The 17,034-nt window shown below is 36.4% G+C and overlaps 1 protein-coding gene across 1 annotated transcript in view; it reads right to left on the bottom strand.

Moving 5' to 3' along the window:
- The window catches only part of LOC126456338 (arrestin domain-containing protein 3-like), a 47,551-nt gene that overhangs the window by 19,081 nt on the left and 11,436 nt on the right, over positions 1-17,034 (bottom strand). The window contains exon 3 of the mRNA XM_050092091.1: positions 3,747-3,929. Coding sequence (XP_049948048.1) covers positions 3,747-3,929 — 183 coding nt within the window. The remainder of the gene's footprint in view (positions 1-3,746; positions 3,930-17,034) is intronic.

The raw sequence follows: 17,034 nt of genomic DNA on the forward strand, positions 1-17,034 counted from the left end.
TAATCACTTGGTTTCCTTGTTTAACCCTCACACTTCCTTGCTTAACAAAGCAGAACAACACCTGCAATGCTGGGCACTGTTCTTGTATTTCTACAATTACAAATCCATTTTTGACCTATTCTAAACATGCCTTGTGAACGCCTTGTCCCACCTTCCTGTGGGTCCTAATCCCAAGTTTGATGATGAAGAACTGCTTTTGCTTCACACTTGATATTGAAATGTAGAATACAGTCAAGGGAGTCCCAGTTATAAACTCATGCATACCAGCTGCCATTTCACCAATCCGATTCTCCAGCAGGTGGTTCAGTTTGTTCAACAAGGCTCGCCAGATAAACTGCCAGAACAGGCTTCAGACCCCTGACAACAACTTTCCTTACAGCATCACCTCTCTGTATTTGACGGTGTTTTGCTGTTGTTCACAGAACACCTCTCTCCCCGAGTAGTCATTCCCATCACGTTATCGCATGAGGTTCTACGACTCCTCCACCAGGGCCATTGGGGAGTTTTGCACACTAAACTATTAGCAAGGAGACATGTTTCTTGGCCAGAGACTGATGGAGAAATTGTACATTTTGTCATGGCTTGCGAGCTGTGTGCTTGACAACATGCAGCTCCCAGAGCACCTCTGTCCCCTTGCCTGCTCCATGCCAGCCATGGGAATGCTTTCATGTAGATGTTGCAGGTCCCTTCTTGAATTCCTATTGTCTCTTGGTTGTGGGTGTATTGTCCCCTTTTCCTTACATTCTTGAGTGTACATTGATGTTGGCTTAAGTCACAATTCATACACATTTTAGAGTTTTTTTCTATCAAGGGGTTGCCTTGTACTTTAGTTTCTGATAACAGGTCCCAATTCACATTTCACATCTTCCAATTGACAGCATTTGTCATGTTATAGCTCTGCCATTTGAACCTCAATCAAATGGTAAAGCAGAATGACTACTGCATACATTCAAGCCCCAAACAAAAAACTTTGTAGTGGATTCTTCACCAGACAACACCCTCCTCCTTTTTCTGAGAACCTATTGCTTCACACCTATGGAGGAATGGAGCCTGACAGTTACGTTACTTCAGGGTCGGCAGCCACGCACACTCCTCCATCTCTTGCACCCTGTACTACAAGTGCCACAGTTGGGCTCACCAGCCACTTCATGCTGGGATCGCTGGTGTGAGTGCAAGGGTTTGATCACCAACCCAAGTGGATACCGGCCCCTGTTGCCTGAAGCTGGGGCACCATCTTTGTGATGTCCATATGGCCAATGGGTTGGTGGTATGCCACTTTGATCAGTTGCGCTCCAACTCACTGATGAAATCTACCAATTCACAGATGCGGCTCCTGTCACCACTGCCCACCCCACCACCCTCAACCCCGACCCTGTCATCACCTGCTGTGAAGGCACCCCTGTCCCATGGTTGCCTCCTCCATGTGTGGTGCCCTGGGATTCCAGCTTCCTAGCACTGAGTGCTGGTCCGTCTCTGGCCTCAGATCCATTACCACAGCCTGCTGTACTGGTCAGGCTGCCTCCACCAGCCCCCTTACCATCACTGCCTCAGTCACTGTTGCCAGTGGGTCCAGGTCCATCTACTCTGCACTGGGACCTGTCTGCTGATGACAACACAGAGATGGTGATGGCACCCTCCTCTCTGGTACTGTTATCGGTTGCCAAATGGGCCCACTGCCCTCAGGTGTGTGTGCATAACCATGTGTTCTGGTCCTATGTTCTGATGCTGACCAGCACGTCGTCCCAGCCCCACCATCATCAGCAGCTGCTGCCACTCTGGATCTGATGGATGCCTCTCTCACCAGGCCACCAGTATCTCCTCTGTTGCCAAGGCAGGTGTTCTGTATTCTGCTATTGAGTGCGCTGAGGGTAGTGTCACTGTGAGGGTGTACTTCGATCAACCACCAACTGTATCAGCATGGACCAGCCACTAGAGGCCACCTGTAGGAAGCGTGCACATGGTACAGTGTCTGCCATGGTGTCTCATGGTGACTTGCAGCTAAATACATGTGGAGCAATGGTAATTCACTCTCACTATGTTCTTTTAGTTTCTCCCACTCTGTTGTTCTGTGTATCACTTATGTCATTTGTCTTGTTACATGTGGAGTCACAAGAGGCTTACTTCTGTTTTTGTTCAGAGGTTTATGAATAAAGTCTTGTTTGTGTTACTTGGATCGATTTTGTATATTACTTGGTCAATACACTTGATAATGGGTAAAGCAGGTGGTAGACTTTGATTCATAGTTACAATTCTGGGAAAATGCAATCAGTCTACAAAAGAGAGTACTTACAAAACCATTGTGTGACCCATCCTAGAATATTGCTCAAGTATGTGAGATCCATATGAAATAGGACCAATGGGGTATACAGCTTGCTTACAAAGAAGGCAGCAACAATAATCTCAGGTTTGTTTGATTCATCAAAGAACATCACGGAAATGCTGAGTAGTCTCAGTTGGCAGATGCTTGAAGATAGGTGTCAGCTACCCTAGTACGTGACATGTTTTAAGAACCAGTATTAACTGAGGAATCTGGGAATATCGTGTAGCCTGTTTGTATATCACTCCCATAGGGATTGCATAGTCAAGATCCAACTAATTACAGTGCACACAGAGAAATGTAAGCCGTCATTCTTCTCATATTCTGGAAGTGAACTGAATCAAAAGGAACTCTAATATGTTGTACAATAGGAAGTACCCCATGCTACGCTTGACAATGATCTAAATAGTATGTATGAAGATACTAATCAGTTTCATACCACTATCAATTTTTTTATTGCTTCTAATTTCCTTTGCAGAGAAACTACTATATATTTTCTTTTTAACAATGTGACATTCTCAGATATAACATTTTAGGGATCACATTTGACCACTGGAACTGTGATGCCAAGTGGCTCTTACTACAGTAGAAAGAGAGCAGCAAGTAGTGTTGTTAAGGCAACAAAAGTGAGTATTTTCTTTGAAATTGTGAGTCATTTAGGGTTTGTATGTAAAATGGAAATGGAATGACAATGATAATGAATCCTTAAGGTTTACAAATGACAGATGAAATCAAGTTGACTAAGAGGCTGACAGTTGCCCATCTTCTATAAAACATATATAATCAAAATAACCAAAAGATAATAAATATCAATTTTCGAGAAATTATGAACAATGTTTACAGGATATACACGTGAAAGAGGAACAGCAAATAATGGAATAGACAAGCTACTCATTTGGAATCTGGAGTTTAGAGAAACAAGTTAGAAGCAACAGGTATATATTGAAATCAAATGGCAGTAACAGAAGTCATCACAATTCTTAACACATTCACATTCCTGCTCCTATTTACATAAATTTACAGCAAAAAGACTGCCAATTCTGAAATATAAATTTGTCTACATTATTTTGTTGCACTTTTCACTCAACTTCCATGTATTTTCAGCTTCTGTTGTTCCTGTTTATTAGTACAGAAATCATTGTAATGGGATATTTTCAATGTTATTGTAAGTTTCTATGTTCCTTTACTTACTCTGAGGGAAAAATTTTGTACTAAAAAAATCCTGAGGAAATGTAGAGGATCTTTCTACACACAACAAATTTACATTTATTGATGATAGACACCCTTGTCATATAATTTTCAATATGCTAGATTTCTTTCATTCTTTGATTATTTTACAAAAAATTGTGAGCAATATTCTTCCACTCACATTAAATTTTTTTCAAGACTGAAATTAGTTTATTGGAAACGAACTGTTACTGTACAATACCTTCTTCAGGGAGCATGTAACAGCACTTATTGTTTCCTCAGTTGCATTATCAACCTCTACGGTAATAGGTATCTCTTGACCAGAGACAAATCCTCTAGCTGGAATGTTAGCAACTAATGTCAAAGGGCCAGAACGGCAACAGCAGCAGCACAGAGTTTTCTCGGTGACTTGCAATACAGGTTCCTGTAACAATAAGGTAAAGATAGCAGTATTGTGAGAAAAATAAAAGACATCACATATGCTAATCGATTTGTATAATAGCTATTGTTCTAGAAAATTTAACAGTGTACAAAAGCACGCAAGAAAAGTTTTGCTCCATGTGAGCAGGCCACAGATTGCTTTCACAAAAATTTAAACTGTGATCCATAGACTATAATGTTTTAGGTGGAGAACTGATCATTTCAGTAAGGATCCCAGTCAGGTATTGAATAGTGCATTACCTCTTACTGTGGATCAGGTTCTTCACCAGTATTTTCCACACTCTGTTGTCAGCACACAAAACTCATATTTCGAATAACAAACTTGACAACACTATCTGTGTGACTTATACCAACACAATTTCATAATATTCAGCTTATATTCTAGCAATTAGCAATGAAAAGATTGTTAATGAGTCATGATTACAACCATATTTGCAATATGCAAATTTTCAAAACAAATAGACTGTGAAGCAGTTTAAATATGAATAACATTCATTTTTGTTTCATAATTATTATATTTGTAGAGGACTGGAAGGCCGTGTGAAGTGATATAGGATATTAATGAAACTTAATCATGCAAAACAGATAACTTGAAAATTTGCTTATTTACAAAAAGTAATTACCTCGAGAAATTATAACTAATCAGGAAGCTTACAAGAATCATTACCTGAAATACACTTTACACCTTGCCAATCCTGCTGAGCAGAATCGTTATTCAAAATGTGAAATAATTAAATTGCATTAACTGCAATTTGTATCAGGGAGGGAGATGTACTAGGGTAATCCATGCAGCTGTGGTAGCTGCAATGTGACGCAGCACTTAGCTCATCCACCTAGTAAGCAGGAGCCCATGTTTGAATCCTGGGGCTAGCGCAAATTTTAATTTATTGCTTCAGCCTAGATCATTGTCCTAATTATATTGTAGCAAGTAACAGAATTTCAAAACATTACTGTGTTACTGTTATCTGTGTTGCTAAATGCAAGAACTATAAATTGTATTTCCACAATTAATGATGACTACACACATATAGAATTAGTACATTAAAATCACCAATATTTGTTTAAGTTTTGTCATACACATTGTCTGATAATTATCGCCTACATAAATAGGTTAAAATGTAATTGCTTATTTGATTTTTGAGTAAATCCATCAAGAAGGTTTCTGTATGTCAAAGAAAGCAGATGTTCTTTTGTAGTGCTCACCTATGTCAGGTATTATGCAGTTAGGGCACTTATTGTAAGATGTTTTATTACACTGAGTTAGACCGACTCTACTGGTGTACTAAATGGAACTCTTCAACTGAATTATACAGACAGTGTTTTATTTATAACAACATTGAATCCATTATCACAAAATTGCACACAAGAGTACATGATTCTCGAGCAGACAACTATGCAGTTTCAGCCCTGGCAAAAACATCATAAACTAAGGTAAGTAATTTTGAAGTACTTAGTTTTCTCACAAAGTCAGAGTTTGTGGTGCTGACCCAGTGTAATGCGGATGTGACACTGATTCCAGATGAGATTTCCAAGAGCCCTTTTTACCAGTGCCATGCTGCAGGATTCAGTTGTGCCCTATATAATGCATTGAATTGTCTATTGCAGAGTATTTTAGGTAGTTTTCATGTGAACCAGAGCAATATTAAATGTTATCAGAACTGACGGTAACTTTGAAAGCAGGTTGCATAAGTGGAAGCCTGAATTCTGGACTTCTGTTTATATGTGGCACTAGATAAGAACATTCCTACAGTTCATTTACATTTGAATTTTGTGTTTTGCTATGTGAAAGTGTGGAAGATACTGCTAACAGCTTTATACATTTATGTCACACTTTTTCTGCTAATGATGTTAGTCACATATTTCAACATGACTAATAGACCACTGAAAAAAAAAAAAAAAAAAAAAAAAAAACCAGAGGCTGTATGCAAGACAGAATTAGTTTAATCAACCATAGAAACGGTAGCATTAGACTAATCAGGGCTAGATCATGTGGCTCTGGAACAGTGGTTGCCAACATGGGGGAAATACCTCCAAGGGGTAAACTGTAACTTTTTAATCAGAAGGGTTCAGTTGTGTGTAAGTCACAAAACTGAATTATTTTTGAATGATTATTGCTACTATTACGTTTTCATAAGACTGTAATACTGATTACATATGTTACCAATAATTACATTTCCTTTATCAGATGCTAATGATAACAGTGACATTATGTGGTGGAGGATACAGCTTGTGAAATGAATGTATGAACATCTTCCTGGAATAGTCCACAAACTACACACATACTTTGTAGTTTTACCATGCCTCTAAGACAGTAAAACTGTGACTTATACATCACATATGCTGAAATACCCCATGAAAATGCCTTGTCCAAGTTGTAGGTAGTTCCCACAGTAGATGAAAAATTATTTTGTTATTAACAGCTGTGGCATCACCTGGAAGCCTGTTTAATGTATGACATGATTTATTCAACCGATATGAAGGTAATGCAGAATAAGAAAGTAATATCTGTAATATTATAAGTCATTTTGTCAATTCTGATAATATCTTGTGACAAATATTGTATATGTTTTCCATTAAAAGATACTGTATTTCAATAAGTTTCAAGTATGTCGAAGTACAGCTACAGGAACCAACTGTCATGAAATGAAGGTAAACAAGCAGGGTAACAATGTAAACAAAGGGTTACCAAAAACTGTTAGTATAGTGTTGCTTTCTGACAGCCACGGCAGAGGAATAGCAGAAATTCTTTGTTACCCACAAGACCTCAATGCTACAAGTGTGGTGAAACCTGGAGCAGGATTACAGGAAATACAGAAGGACCATAAAAACAGTAATTGTGTGTTGCAAAACCAGTGTACCACAATAGTAGGCAATGCAAATGATGTACATAGAAATAAACTGAAAGTAGCAACAAGAGTACTAAGAGAGACACTCTGTACATTTGGGGATCAGAAAATAATTGTGCTAGGCACACCATATAGGCATTACCTTACTGAATTGTCGTGTGTAAACAAGGAGATCCTCAAAGCAAACAGGGCCTATAAAAAGGTGTGTCAATCCACTTTTAAATGCTGTTTTTCTCACCCTAAATGACCTGGAAAGAAAGCACTTTATGAGACACAGAATGCATCTAAATAAGTGGGTCAAATCTTTAATCTGCCAGAGGATAAAAATGTTTGTGACAAGTGTTTTCTCCATAAGTGATAAATATGAGAGAATTGCACTGCCAACAGCAAAAGAGGACTGCAAAGTATCTTGCACAAGCAAGGCTATCAATGACATGGAGATCCCTGCCTGCATAATGAATCCAGCTGTAGTAGTGCTTAACATAGAGAAGGATCAGATATGGAAGTAAGTGTCAACAGGAAAGCATTTTTTTAACAATACCAGCAACAGTAGCAATAAAAGACCTAGGACCAATGTCTACACAGGCAAAGGAAATGGTCACAACATTAACATCTACACAACCAACAACAACAGCAATAGATGACTCAGCAGCAACTCCACCAGAAGAAAAGGAAAGAACAGCAAGTGAAATGCACAGTGTAGCAAGCAGGAGGAAAACACTGCCTCCAACCATCACAAAGATTTTTAACATCAAGCACAAAGAGGAGGAGGCAACCATGATAAGTACAACTAAATGTTTAACAGTACTTCACCAGAATATAAATCCATAAAAAGCAATCTTCAGCAAATAGAAGCAAATCTACAAACATTATACAGTTAAGTTGTGTGTCTTACAGAACACTGCTGCAAAGGGATTGAAATCTCATATTTAGCCTTAGCCTCATATGAAGTTGCTTGTTTCTACAGTAGACTCTCCATGAAAGGTGGGGGTTTGTGTATTTATGAGAATAAAGGTATTTCATTTAAACAAAGAAATGACCTTACCGCATTAAGTGTTGGTAAACAATTTGAACTCTCAGCTACTAAAGTAACAAAACACAACATGTCAAAAAATTAATGGTAATTTGTGTGTACCAATCACTGAGTGCTGATGTGGATATTTTTTTCTCAAAACTAAATCAGACACTAACTAAGGTATCTTGCTCAAAAACAAGCATAATCGTCTGTGGGGATCTCACTATCAATGAAATGAAGTCAGATGATGTCAGTCATGCCTATTTAATTGTTTTCTACAGTTATGGCATGACTTCATTTGTAAGCTGTCCCACTAGAATAACTAAACAATCTTCTACATTGATAGACCGTGTAGCAACAGACATAGACAGGAAAAAACGCTACATACATGTTCAAGATCTAGGCTTATTAGATCATTTGTGTCAGACATTAAAAGTAAATTTTTGTGTAGAAAAGCCCGCTAAATTAAAAGTATACAAAAGGCTCTTCTTAAAGTCAAACCTGCATGAATTTTCATCCCAGATACAATATGAATGGTGAGAGCAAGTCCATGTGGAAATGAATGTGAACAAAATGTATAAGTGTTTCATGTCCATTTTTAAGCTAAAATTTGAGGAAGCATTCCTCAAAACTTTGCATACCATTGCAACTTCAGAGAAAAATATATGGATAACCAGATGTATCAAAAAATCCACTTAAATTCATAGGTATCTTGCTTCAATCAAAAATAGACAGACTGACCCAGCCTTTTTGCAATTTTATAAAAACTACAAGAGAATCTATAGAAAGGTACTAGTAGATGCTAAAAAACTCACAAACCATAAAATACTATTGCAGGTAGAAAACAAAAGCAAAGCAGCCTGGAATATTATCAAATGGGAAACAGCACACAGGGCAAAAACTTTTGAATTCACAAATTTAGAACAAACATAGACAAATGAACCTCCCAAAAGAAATAGTTAACTTTGTAAATGTGTACTTCAACAGCATTGCTAAGAAATTACAACAGAACTTTCCTGACATGTATGTCTTACTCAACAAGAACCATCCACCAAACTCAATGGCACTCTGACCGGCAACTGAGAAAAAGGTTGCACAAGTTATACATCAATTAAAAAATACAAAATCAACTGGTCTAGGTGAAATACCAGCTTGAGTCCTTCAAGAATGTGCAAATTTCATAAAAGCTCCATTAACAAAAATACCAAAGAATCATTCAAATCTGGCTGTTTTCCCAAGAACCTAAAACAAGCAAAAGTAATACCCATACTTAAAAATGGTGATGCAGAAAATGTAGAAAACTACAGACCAACCTCCTTACTGTCCACCGTTTCCAAAATTATTGAAAAAGTAATGAAAAATGGATTAACACAGTATCTAAATCAGTTTAACCTTCTTTGCAAAGAACAACATGGTTTCAGACCCAAAAGAGGTACAAAATCAGCTATTGCACAGCTTACAAAGATCATTCTTGAGGCACTGGAATTTTCTTGGTCTTATCAAAGGCATTTGATACAGTGGACCACATAATTTTATTACATAAATTAGAGTTACTAGGAATAGGAGGTGTTCTTAAGAAGTGGCTTAAATCATACCTAGGAAACCGGGTGCAGCATTTTAAGATTTCATATACTTCAGAAGGATTTCTAGTAAGACTTATCAGATCCAAAAAATATTTATATAGGTGTCCCACAAGGTAGTATATTAGTTCCAATCCTTTTTCTTATTTACATTAATGATTTTCCACAGAGTATCAGATGTGGGGAAAAAATACTATTTTCTGATGACAGCAACATAGTGCTTAGAGTCAAAACTCCAACACAGTTGACAGAGAAGGCTAATGAAGCCCTCAAAGATGTTCTCAAGTGGTCACTGAAAAATAAAGTAACTTTAAACGTAAATAAAACTAATTGTGTATAATTCTGGTTGAATAAAAGACACAATGATGATAAATTAACAATTAATGATGATGTAATAGAATGTTTAATGGATACCAAATTTATGGGGTTGAAGGTAGATTGGCAGTTAAAATGGATAGAACGTGTAAAAGATTTAACAAAGAGACTATCCACAGCATGTTATGTTCTACAAATACTTGCACCAGTGTGCAATATTTCATGCCTCAAAATAACATGTTTTGGATACATACACTCAATTCTCAGTTATGGAATCTTGTTTGGGTGAACAAGTGATGGGAATATTCAGTCTGTCTTCAAGGTACAGAAAATAGCTGTACGGATAATGACAAATAGCAACAATATGGCCCATTAGATTGATTTATTCAAAAAACTAGAAATTCTGAATGTCCCATGTGAATCATTTTTCCATACTGTAATGTAAGTAAGGAAAGCTATTCATCTACATCCTATAAACAACTCAATACATGACCAGGAAACTAGATCCAGCTACTACTTATACCTAAACAGGAGAAACAAGTCCAAAACACAGAACAGTATGCTATATAATGGCCTAAAACTGTACAACAGACTGCCACAGTAAATACTAGGTATAAATGAACTTCATATCTTTAGCCAAAAGCTAAAGACTTATTTATTAAGCATAAGTTGTGACAAGGTAAATGAATATTTAGAATAATTGTAGATAGCTATTTAGTACACACAAATACAACATAGGCCTCTATAGAGTGACAGCATATGGCATAATTATAAATATTGTAAGAAATGACCTGAAAAATTGTAAGAATTGAATTGGAAACATTGTAAGAACCTATGTATGTTTTAATTCATAAGATACAATTGATGATGTCCATACAATTTGTATTGTTATATGGATGAATAAACATATCAATCAATCAATCAATGAAACCATGAAACTTCAAGTGTAATCTATATACAAAAGAGCCATGTTTGTTCTGAAGGTATTTTATGTTTCCTTTCAAAAATACCTCTCCTTCCATGTAAAATTTATTTAAAGACAATAATAATATTGCTGTCAGTTACCCATCTGGCTTCGATTGTTTTGGTGGCGCTGGGCCTACTATTATGTGTACTAAAAATATTTCAGTGTATGCGAGCATCACTAGCAAAGGAAAATAATTCTAAGCGCTTTAATGATTTTTTACAGTCAGTTTTCAATATTAAAGTTAGTTAATATTTTTTATTATGAAACTTATTCAGATATTTAACACCGCAAGTCTAACATGATGCTTCACCCCTGCTATAAGATATTTTCAGTTAATTGAAAGGATTAAAAGTTAACTCGATGCTTAAAGAGATAATTGCAAAGAAATTCTTTGCAATTATCTTAATAATACGCAGGTGTTTGTACCATTCTTTCTTTCTGTGTAACATTAGATTAATTTGCTGGGAAAAGAAATCATTTAATGCTCTATATTATCGCTGGGTTAGTTGCTGGTTACATTACATTGTCATTCATTGAAACAAAGTGTAACATTTCCATTAATAATAAATAACTTTTTGCCTGCATATTGAGATTAAGTACACTACATATATTGAAGATGCATTTACTCATGCTCAAAATATATGTGGCATTCCCAAAAACAATATTCAGAATTTAAACTGCTATGTCACATTACCATCACGGTAGGTTGCGACTGATGCCTGTGTGCATATTTCAAACCACATGTAGCAATCTACACTGATTTATATGGAATAACTAAATTAATTCAACATCACAACAATTACTCAGAGAGGTTGTAATGGTAATCAGCAGCACAAAACACAGTAACTATACAACAGCTGCCACACTCCTGTAGGATACACAGTATTATTATTATTATTATCTTTATTGTTAGTGGCAGAGATCAGACACAAAGAACTGGCAGTCTGAAGTCTTTCAAGTTCTGTTAGATCATAAGCAAGAAGTCCAGAAATCAAGAGATTTTTAAACCATAAGTATATTGCACACATTTTAACTTGGCTGATTTTAAATGGGGCTGCAGGGTGCGAGTGAAACAAGTGCCACTAGAGATGGGAGTAGTGCAGAGAAAGCATGTTTTGTAGCAAGTGTTTATCCTCAGTATGAGTAGTTGGTTTCCTTTCCTGTGAAGGAGCTGCACATAGTGCTTGTGATACATTGAGAACTGCTTCATCACACAATAAAAAATGCTGTTAGAAACAAGCAGTACAAATTGTCTCATTAGTTATTGGTATAATAAACACCTACATAAACTAAACATCATTTATCCTTGTTCATTTTAAAAATGAAAATGTTCAAAGAAAAATCTTTTTCATCATAAAGTTTAGTTAGGTACTAATGTTGATGATGGATGGGAGAGTGTTAGTAGTTGCTAATATTTGGTCTCAGAAAGTTTGACAAACACTGGTCTAGAACAAGCAGGCCTGGATCAGAGTGAAAGCAGTACTTTACCAGATTTTCAAAATGTATTAGAACAAGTGCTCAAAAACATTAACATGATTTCAGAAACAAATAGCAGAATTTCTGAAGAAACTAACCAGGTGGGTAATAAACATTCAAAAGAGCTGTGGGAAATAGAAAACAAGATTTCATATTTAGAGAAAGAAGTGTAGAGTCAGACAAGAGGATTTTAGGTGAACCTAGTAATATCAATGTCAAGGTTTCAGAAACAAAAAAGGAACTAAGTGCTCAAATACAATACAGAATTTCAGAAACAAATACATAAATTTTAACAATGACACGTGAAACAGTCAAGAAACTGAGCAATCAGATTGATGAAGTCAGAAGTGAACCAGGTGGCCAAGTAATGGCTACATGTGAGAAAGTAGAAAAGTTCAGCAAAAGAGTGGATAAGGTAGACAACAGGATGACTCACACGTTAAGCAAAAATGTGAAATTGAAACTGTCAATAGCCAAACTATTGTTCATCTTAATACTTTAAATGATAAAACAGTAAAAGTGGAAAAAGTTGTAACTGATAATGAAGAGTCAACTTTGAAGCAAAATGTTGTTACATTAGAGAAGATAAGCTTCTTTTTGAAGAATGCTAATAATAACATTAACTTTCAATAATTGGTTATGGTAGACAATATTACCAGCTTCAGATATTGATAGACAGGTTTTTACATATTTCTTAAAACAGCAATAAAAGTACTCTTTCCCATGAACTGGTAATTGCATAAAAGACTAGAAAACTGATGCATTGGCATCAAGATTAAAACAACTATATGTACAGTTTGATTTAACCAAATCTGACATGTTGATGTATCAGTCTTTTAGTATGTTAGGTACCTACCAAATCATGAGAAAGAGTACTCTTACTGCTGTTTTAAGAAATATCCAATAAGATGTCTGCTGAGATCTGAAGATGGTAACACTGAATGCCAAAAATGGTTATCAAGAACAAAGATTATTATTAGCAGTCTTGGTAAAGAAGTTTATCTTCTCTAATCTATTAGCACAGATTGCCAGTTGCAGCTCAAAATGTGTAAACTAAATAAAAATTTATTAATGTTCAAAACTAAGTGCAGTAATTGCTCAGAAAGATTCTTTAATGCTGGGTACAATACCTAGTCTAATATGCCCATGAGAAGTTTCCCTAGGGATCAGAAGTTCCAGCCCATGGATTTTATGCAATACTGCAAAGATAATTTACTTCCTGAAAAACTAAATGATTTAAAAATTGAATTTGTAAAAAGATTCTTTAATGGAGAAGCATTATCTCGGTTGAATGACTCAACAGCCAGAATTTGATGTTTAATGAGTCTGAGTAGTCTTTCAAAAAGTTTTGATCCAAATGAGAGGAGGTTAGAATCAAGGGTCAATTTTTAAATGGGCCACACCACAGAAAACAGAGGGCGGAGGCATGAAATAGTTTTTCAAAGCTCACTTGAAAGATACTTTATTTCATCCAGCAGTTTGATGAGTTGAAACAGATAAAAGAATTAAAGAGGAAGCTGCCAGAAAGAATGCAGTGGGGGACCATATATGGACCTGATGACTCTACAGCTATGTCTACATATACATCTACAGCTGTACTGTGCCAATCACCATGAGATGCATGGCAGAGAGTATCTTCCATTGTACCAGTTATTAGGGTTTCTTCCTGTTCCATTCACATATGGAGTGTAGGAAGAATGATGGCTTTAATGTCTCTATGCTTGTAGTAATTATATTAATCTTATCTTCACTATCCCTAGGCAAACGATACGTAGGGGCTTGTAGTATATTCCTAGAGTCATCATTTAAAGCCAGTTCTTAAAACATTGTTAACAGACATTGTTGGGATAGTTTACATCTACCTTTAAGGGTCTTCCAGTTCATTTCTTTCAGTATCTCGGCAACACTCTCCCATGGATTAAACAAACCTGTGACCATTTGTGCTGTGCTCCTCTGTATGTATTCAACATCCCTGTTAGTCCTCTCTGGTAAAGATTCCACACACTTGAGTAATATTCTAAAACCAGTCACACAAGTGATTTTTAAGCAGTCTCCTTTTTTGATTGCACTTCTCCAGTATTCTACCAATAAACCAAATTCTTCAACCTGCTTTACCCATGACTGAACCTATGTGATCACACGATTTCATATCCCTACAAAGTGTTACACACAGCTGTTTGTGTGAGTCAGTCGATTCCAACAGTGACTCATTGATATTATAATCATAGGAAACTATACTGTATTTTTCTCATTTTGTGAAGTGCAAAGTTTACATTTCTAAAAATTTAAAGCAAGTTGCCAATCTCTGTACCACTTTGCAATCTTATCAAGATCTGACTGAATATTTATGCAGCTTCTTGCAAGCAGTAATTCATTACAGGTAACTGCATCATATGCATGAACCTGGTTTCACTACTAATATTGTCTGCAATGTCGTTAATACAAAATATGAACAGCAAGGGTCCAAACGCACTTCTCTGGGGCACACCCCGAGTTAATTCTGCATCTGACAATGACTGTCCATGCAAGACAGCTTGCATCCTCTCTACCAAAAGTCCTCAAGCCAGTCACAAACTTTGCTTGATGCCCCATATGATCATACTTTTAACAATAAGCATAGGTGTAGTACTAAGTCAAATGCTTTTCAGAACTTGTGAAATACAGCATCTACCTGTCTGCCTTGACCCAAGATTTCAGTATGTCATGTGAGAAAAGTGCAAGTTGGATTTCACATGATCAGTTTTCAGAATCCATCCCAGCTGGCATTGAGGAGGTCATTCTGTTCAAGATACCCCTTTATAATATGTTCTAAGATTCCTACAACAAATTAGTGTCAAGGATATTGGACAGTAGTTTTGCGGATCATTTCTACTACCCTTTAGCCAGCTGACCTGCACCTTCTTCCAACAACTGGGCATGATTTTTTGTTCAAGGGATCTCTGATAGATTATAGTTAGAAGAGGGGTTAGCACAGCCATAAATTTAGTATAGAATCTGAAAGAGATTCCATCAAGCACTGGAGATTTGTTCAGTTTTAAAAATTTCGGCTGTTTATCAACACCACTGACACTAATACTTACTTAATTCACAGAGACCAGTTGCTAGGACATTTTTGTTTATGCTAAGATCATTAGACCTCTACTGTACAAATAACTGTGCCACATGTAAGAATGCCTGCATAGACAATATTGTTGTGAATTTCCATAGGGAAGATTTTACAGTCAGACTTGCAGGAAGTGGACTTGCACATCATGAGCCACTACTCCTTACACTCTGTAAGAGGCAGCCAGTTAAAACTGAAGAACCTAAAGTAGTAATGGTATGAGGACAAAAGGAAGAAAACATGTTTGTTGATAGATTACGAAGTGCAGATTGGCACTTTATATATAATTGTCAATCTGGAGAAAGGAAAGCTGAAATTACCTTTGATAACTTCTTTAAAAAGTACACAGATTTATGGTATTCTTGCGCTTCAGTAAAAAAACATTAGATATCCAAGTGAAATGAAAAAGAAAAGTTAGAATTGGTTTACAGAAGAGCTAGCAGAAAACATGCATATGCTGTACCAGATGCATAGGCAAGCCGCTAACCAAGGAGCAGAACAGAGTGTGAACATTTGTAGGTCATATCTGAAATCCAAAAAATACTACAGAACTAAACTTCTTCTGGCAAAAAAAGCAAGCAGTGGAAAACTGTATAGAAAGGGTTCCCAACAAATGCAAGGCAGCATGGAAAATAATAAAACAAGAGAATACACCAAAACGCACAGAAACAGCTCTGCTTGAACCTTAGGAATTAAATCAGTACTTTTTAAACTCATTTAAACAAATAAGTAACAGTATTAAAGCAAGAAATTCATCTGCAATGGACCTTGTTGGAACACCACTGCCTGTTAACCTGGTATTTCAATGGAGGGCTGTTACACCTGCTGATGTTTTAGCTGTGTCCAAATTTTCTGGTTCTAAAAGTATGGACTGTTATTGGTTATCAATAACGTAATTAAAAAGACAATACACTCAATTGCCAAACCATTAGCTTTTATTTTTAATACATATGTAGAATTTGGAGTTTTCCAGATGCACTTAAGGTATCAAAAGCTGTCCCAGTTTTTAAAAAAGGGGACAAACATCTTCCCCAAAGCTACAGAACAGTCTGCATTGTTCCAATATTCTCAAAGATATTTGAAGCACTGATACACACACAAATAAGCAGCTTCTTTGGAAAACACAATATCCTATGTAGCAATCAGTTTGGTTTTTGCAAAGAGAAAAACAAAACAGGAGCCATCTTGGAAATCACTGACCAAACCTTAACAGCTTTTGAAAACAGTAACATGGTATCACTGGTATTTTGTGACCTAGGCAAAGCTTTCAATTGCATTCCTGTTGACGTACTACTGGAGAAACTAGAGTTTTATGGGGTGAGAGGGAGCACTTTAGCTATGATAAATTCTTATTTAAGTATCCGGAAACAATTCGTTTCAGTCAGAAATGTAAATTCTTGAGTAATGGAAATCAGCACAGGTGTACCACAAGGGTCTATCCTTGGACCCTTCTTCTTCATTGTAGCTATTAATGATTTACCTAAAAACGTAGCCCACCCTGTTGTGTGTTATGCTGACAATACAACACTACTTACCATGCATGAGAACATTTCAGATCTGAATAAACTAATAAAAGAAACACTTGATAAGGCCCTGGACTGATTTGCACCCAATAAGCTCCTGTGCAAAACTTTATTGGGAGGAACATGTCAATTACGTATGTGAAAAAATATCTCAGGTGGCATACCTTAACTTGAAACTAAGGGAGGTAGTGAGCTTGGAGTACCTTAGGGTGACATATTTTAGGCTATTCCAGTCACATATTTCATATGGTCTGGTTATATGG

The sequence above is a fragment of the Schistocerca serialis genome, chromosome 2 (assembly GCF_023864345.2).
Source record: "Schistocerca serialis cubense isolate TAMUIC-IGC-003099 chromosome 2, iqSchSeri2.2, whole genome shotgun sequence".
NCBI lineage: Eukaryota > Metazoa > Arthropoda > Insecta > Orthoptera > Acrididae > Schistocerca > Schistocerca serialis.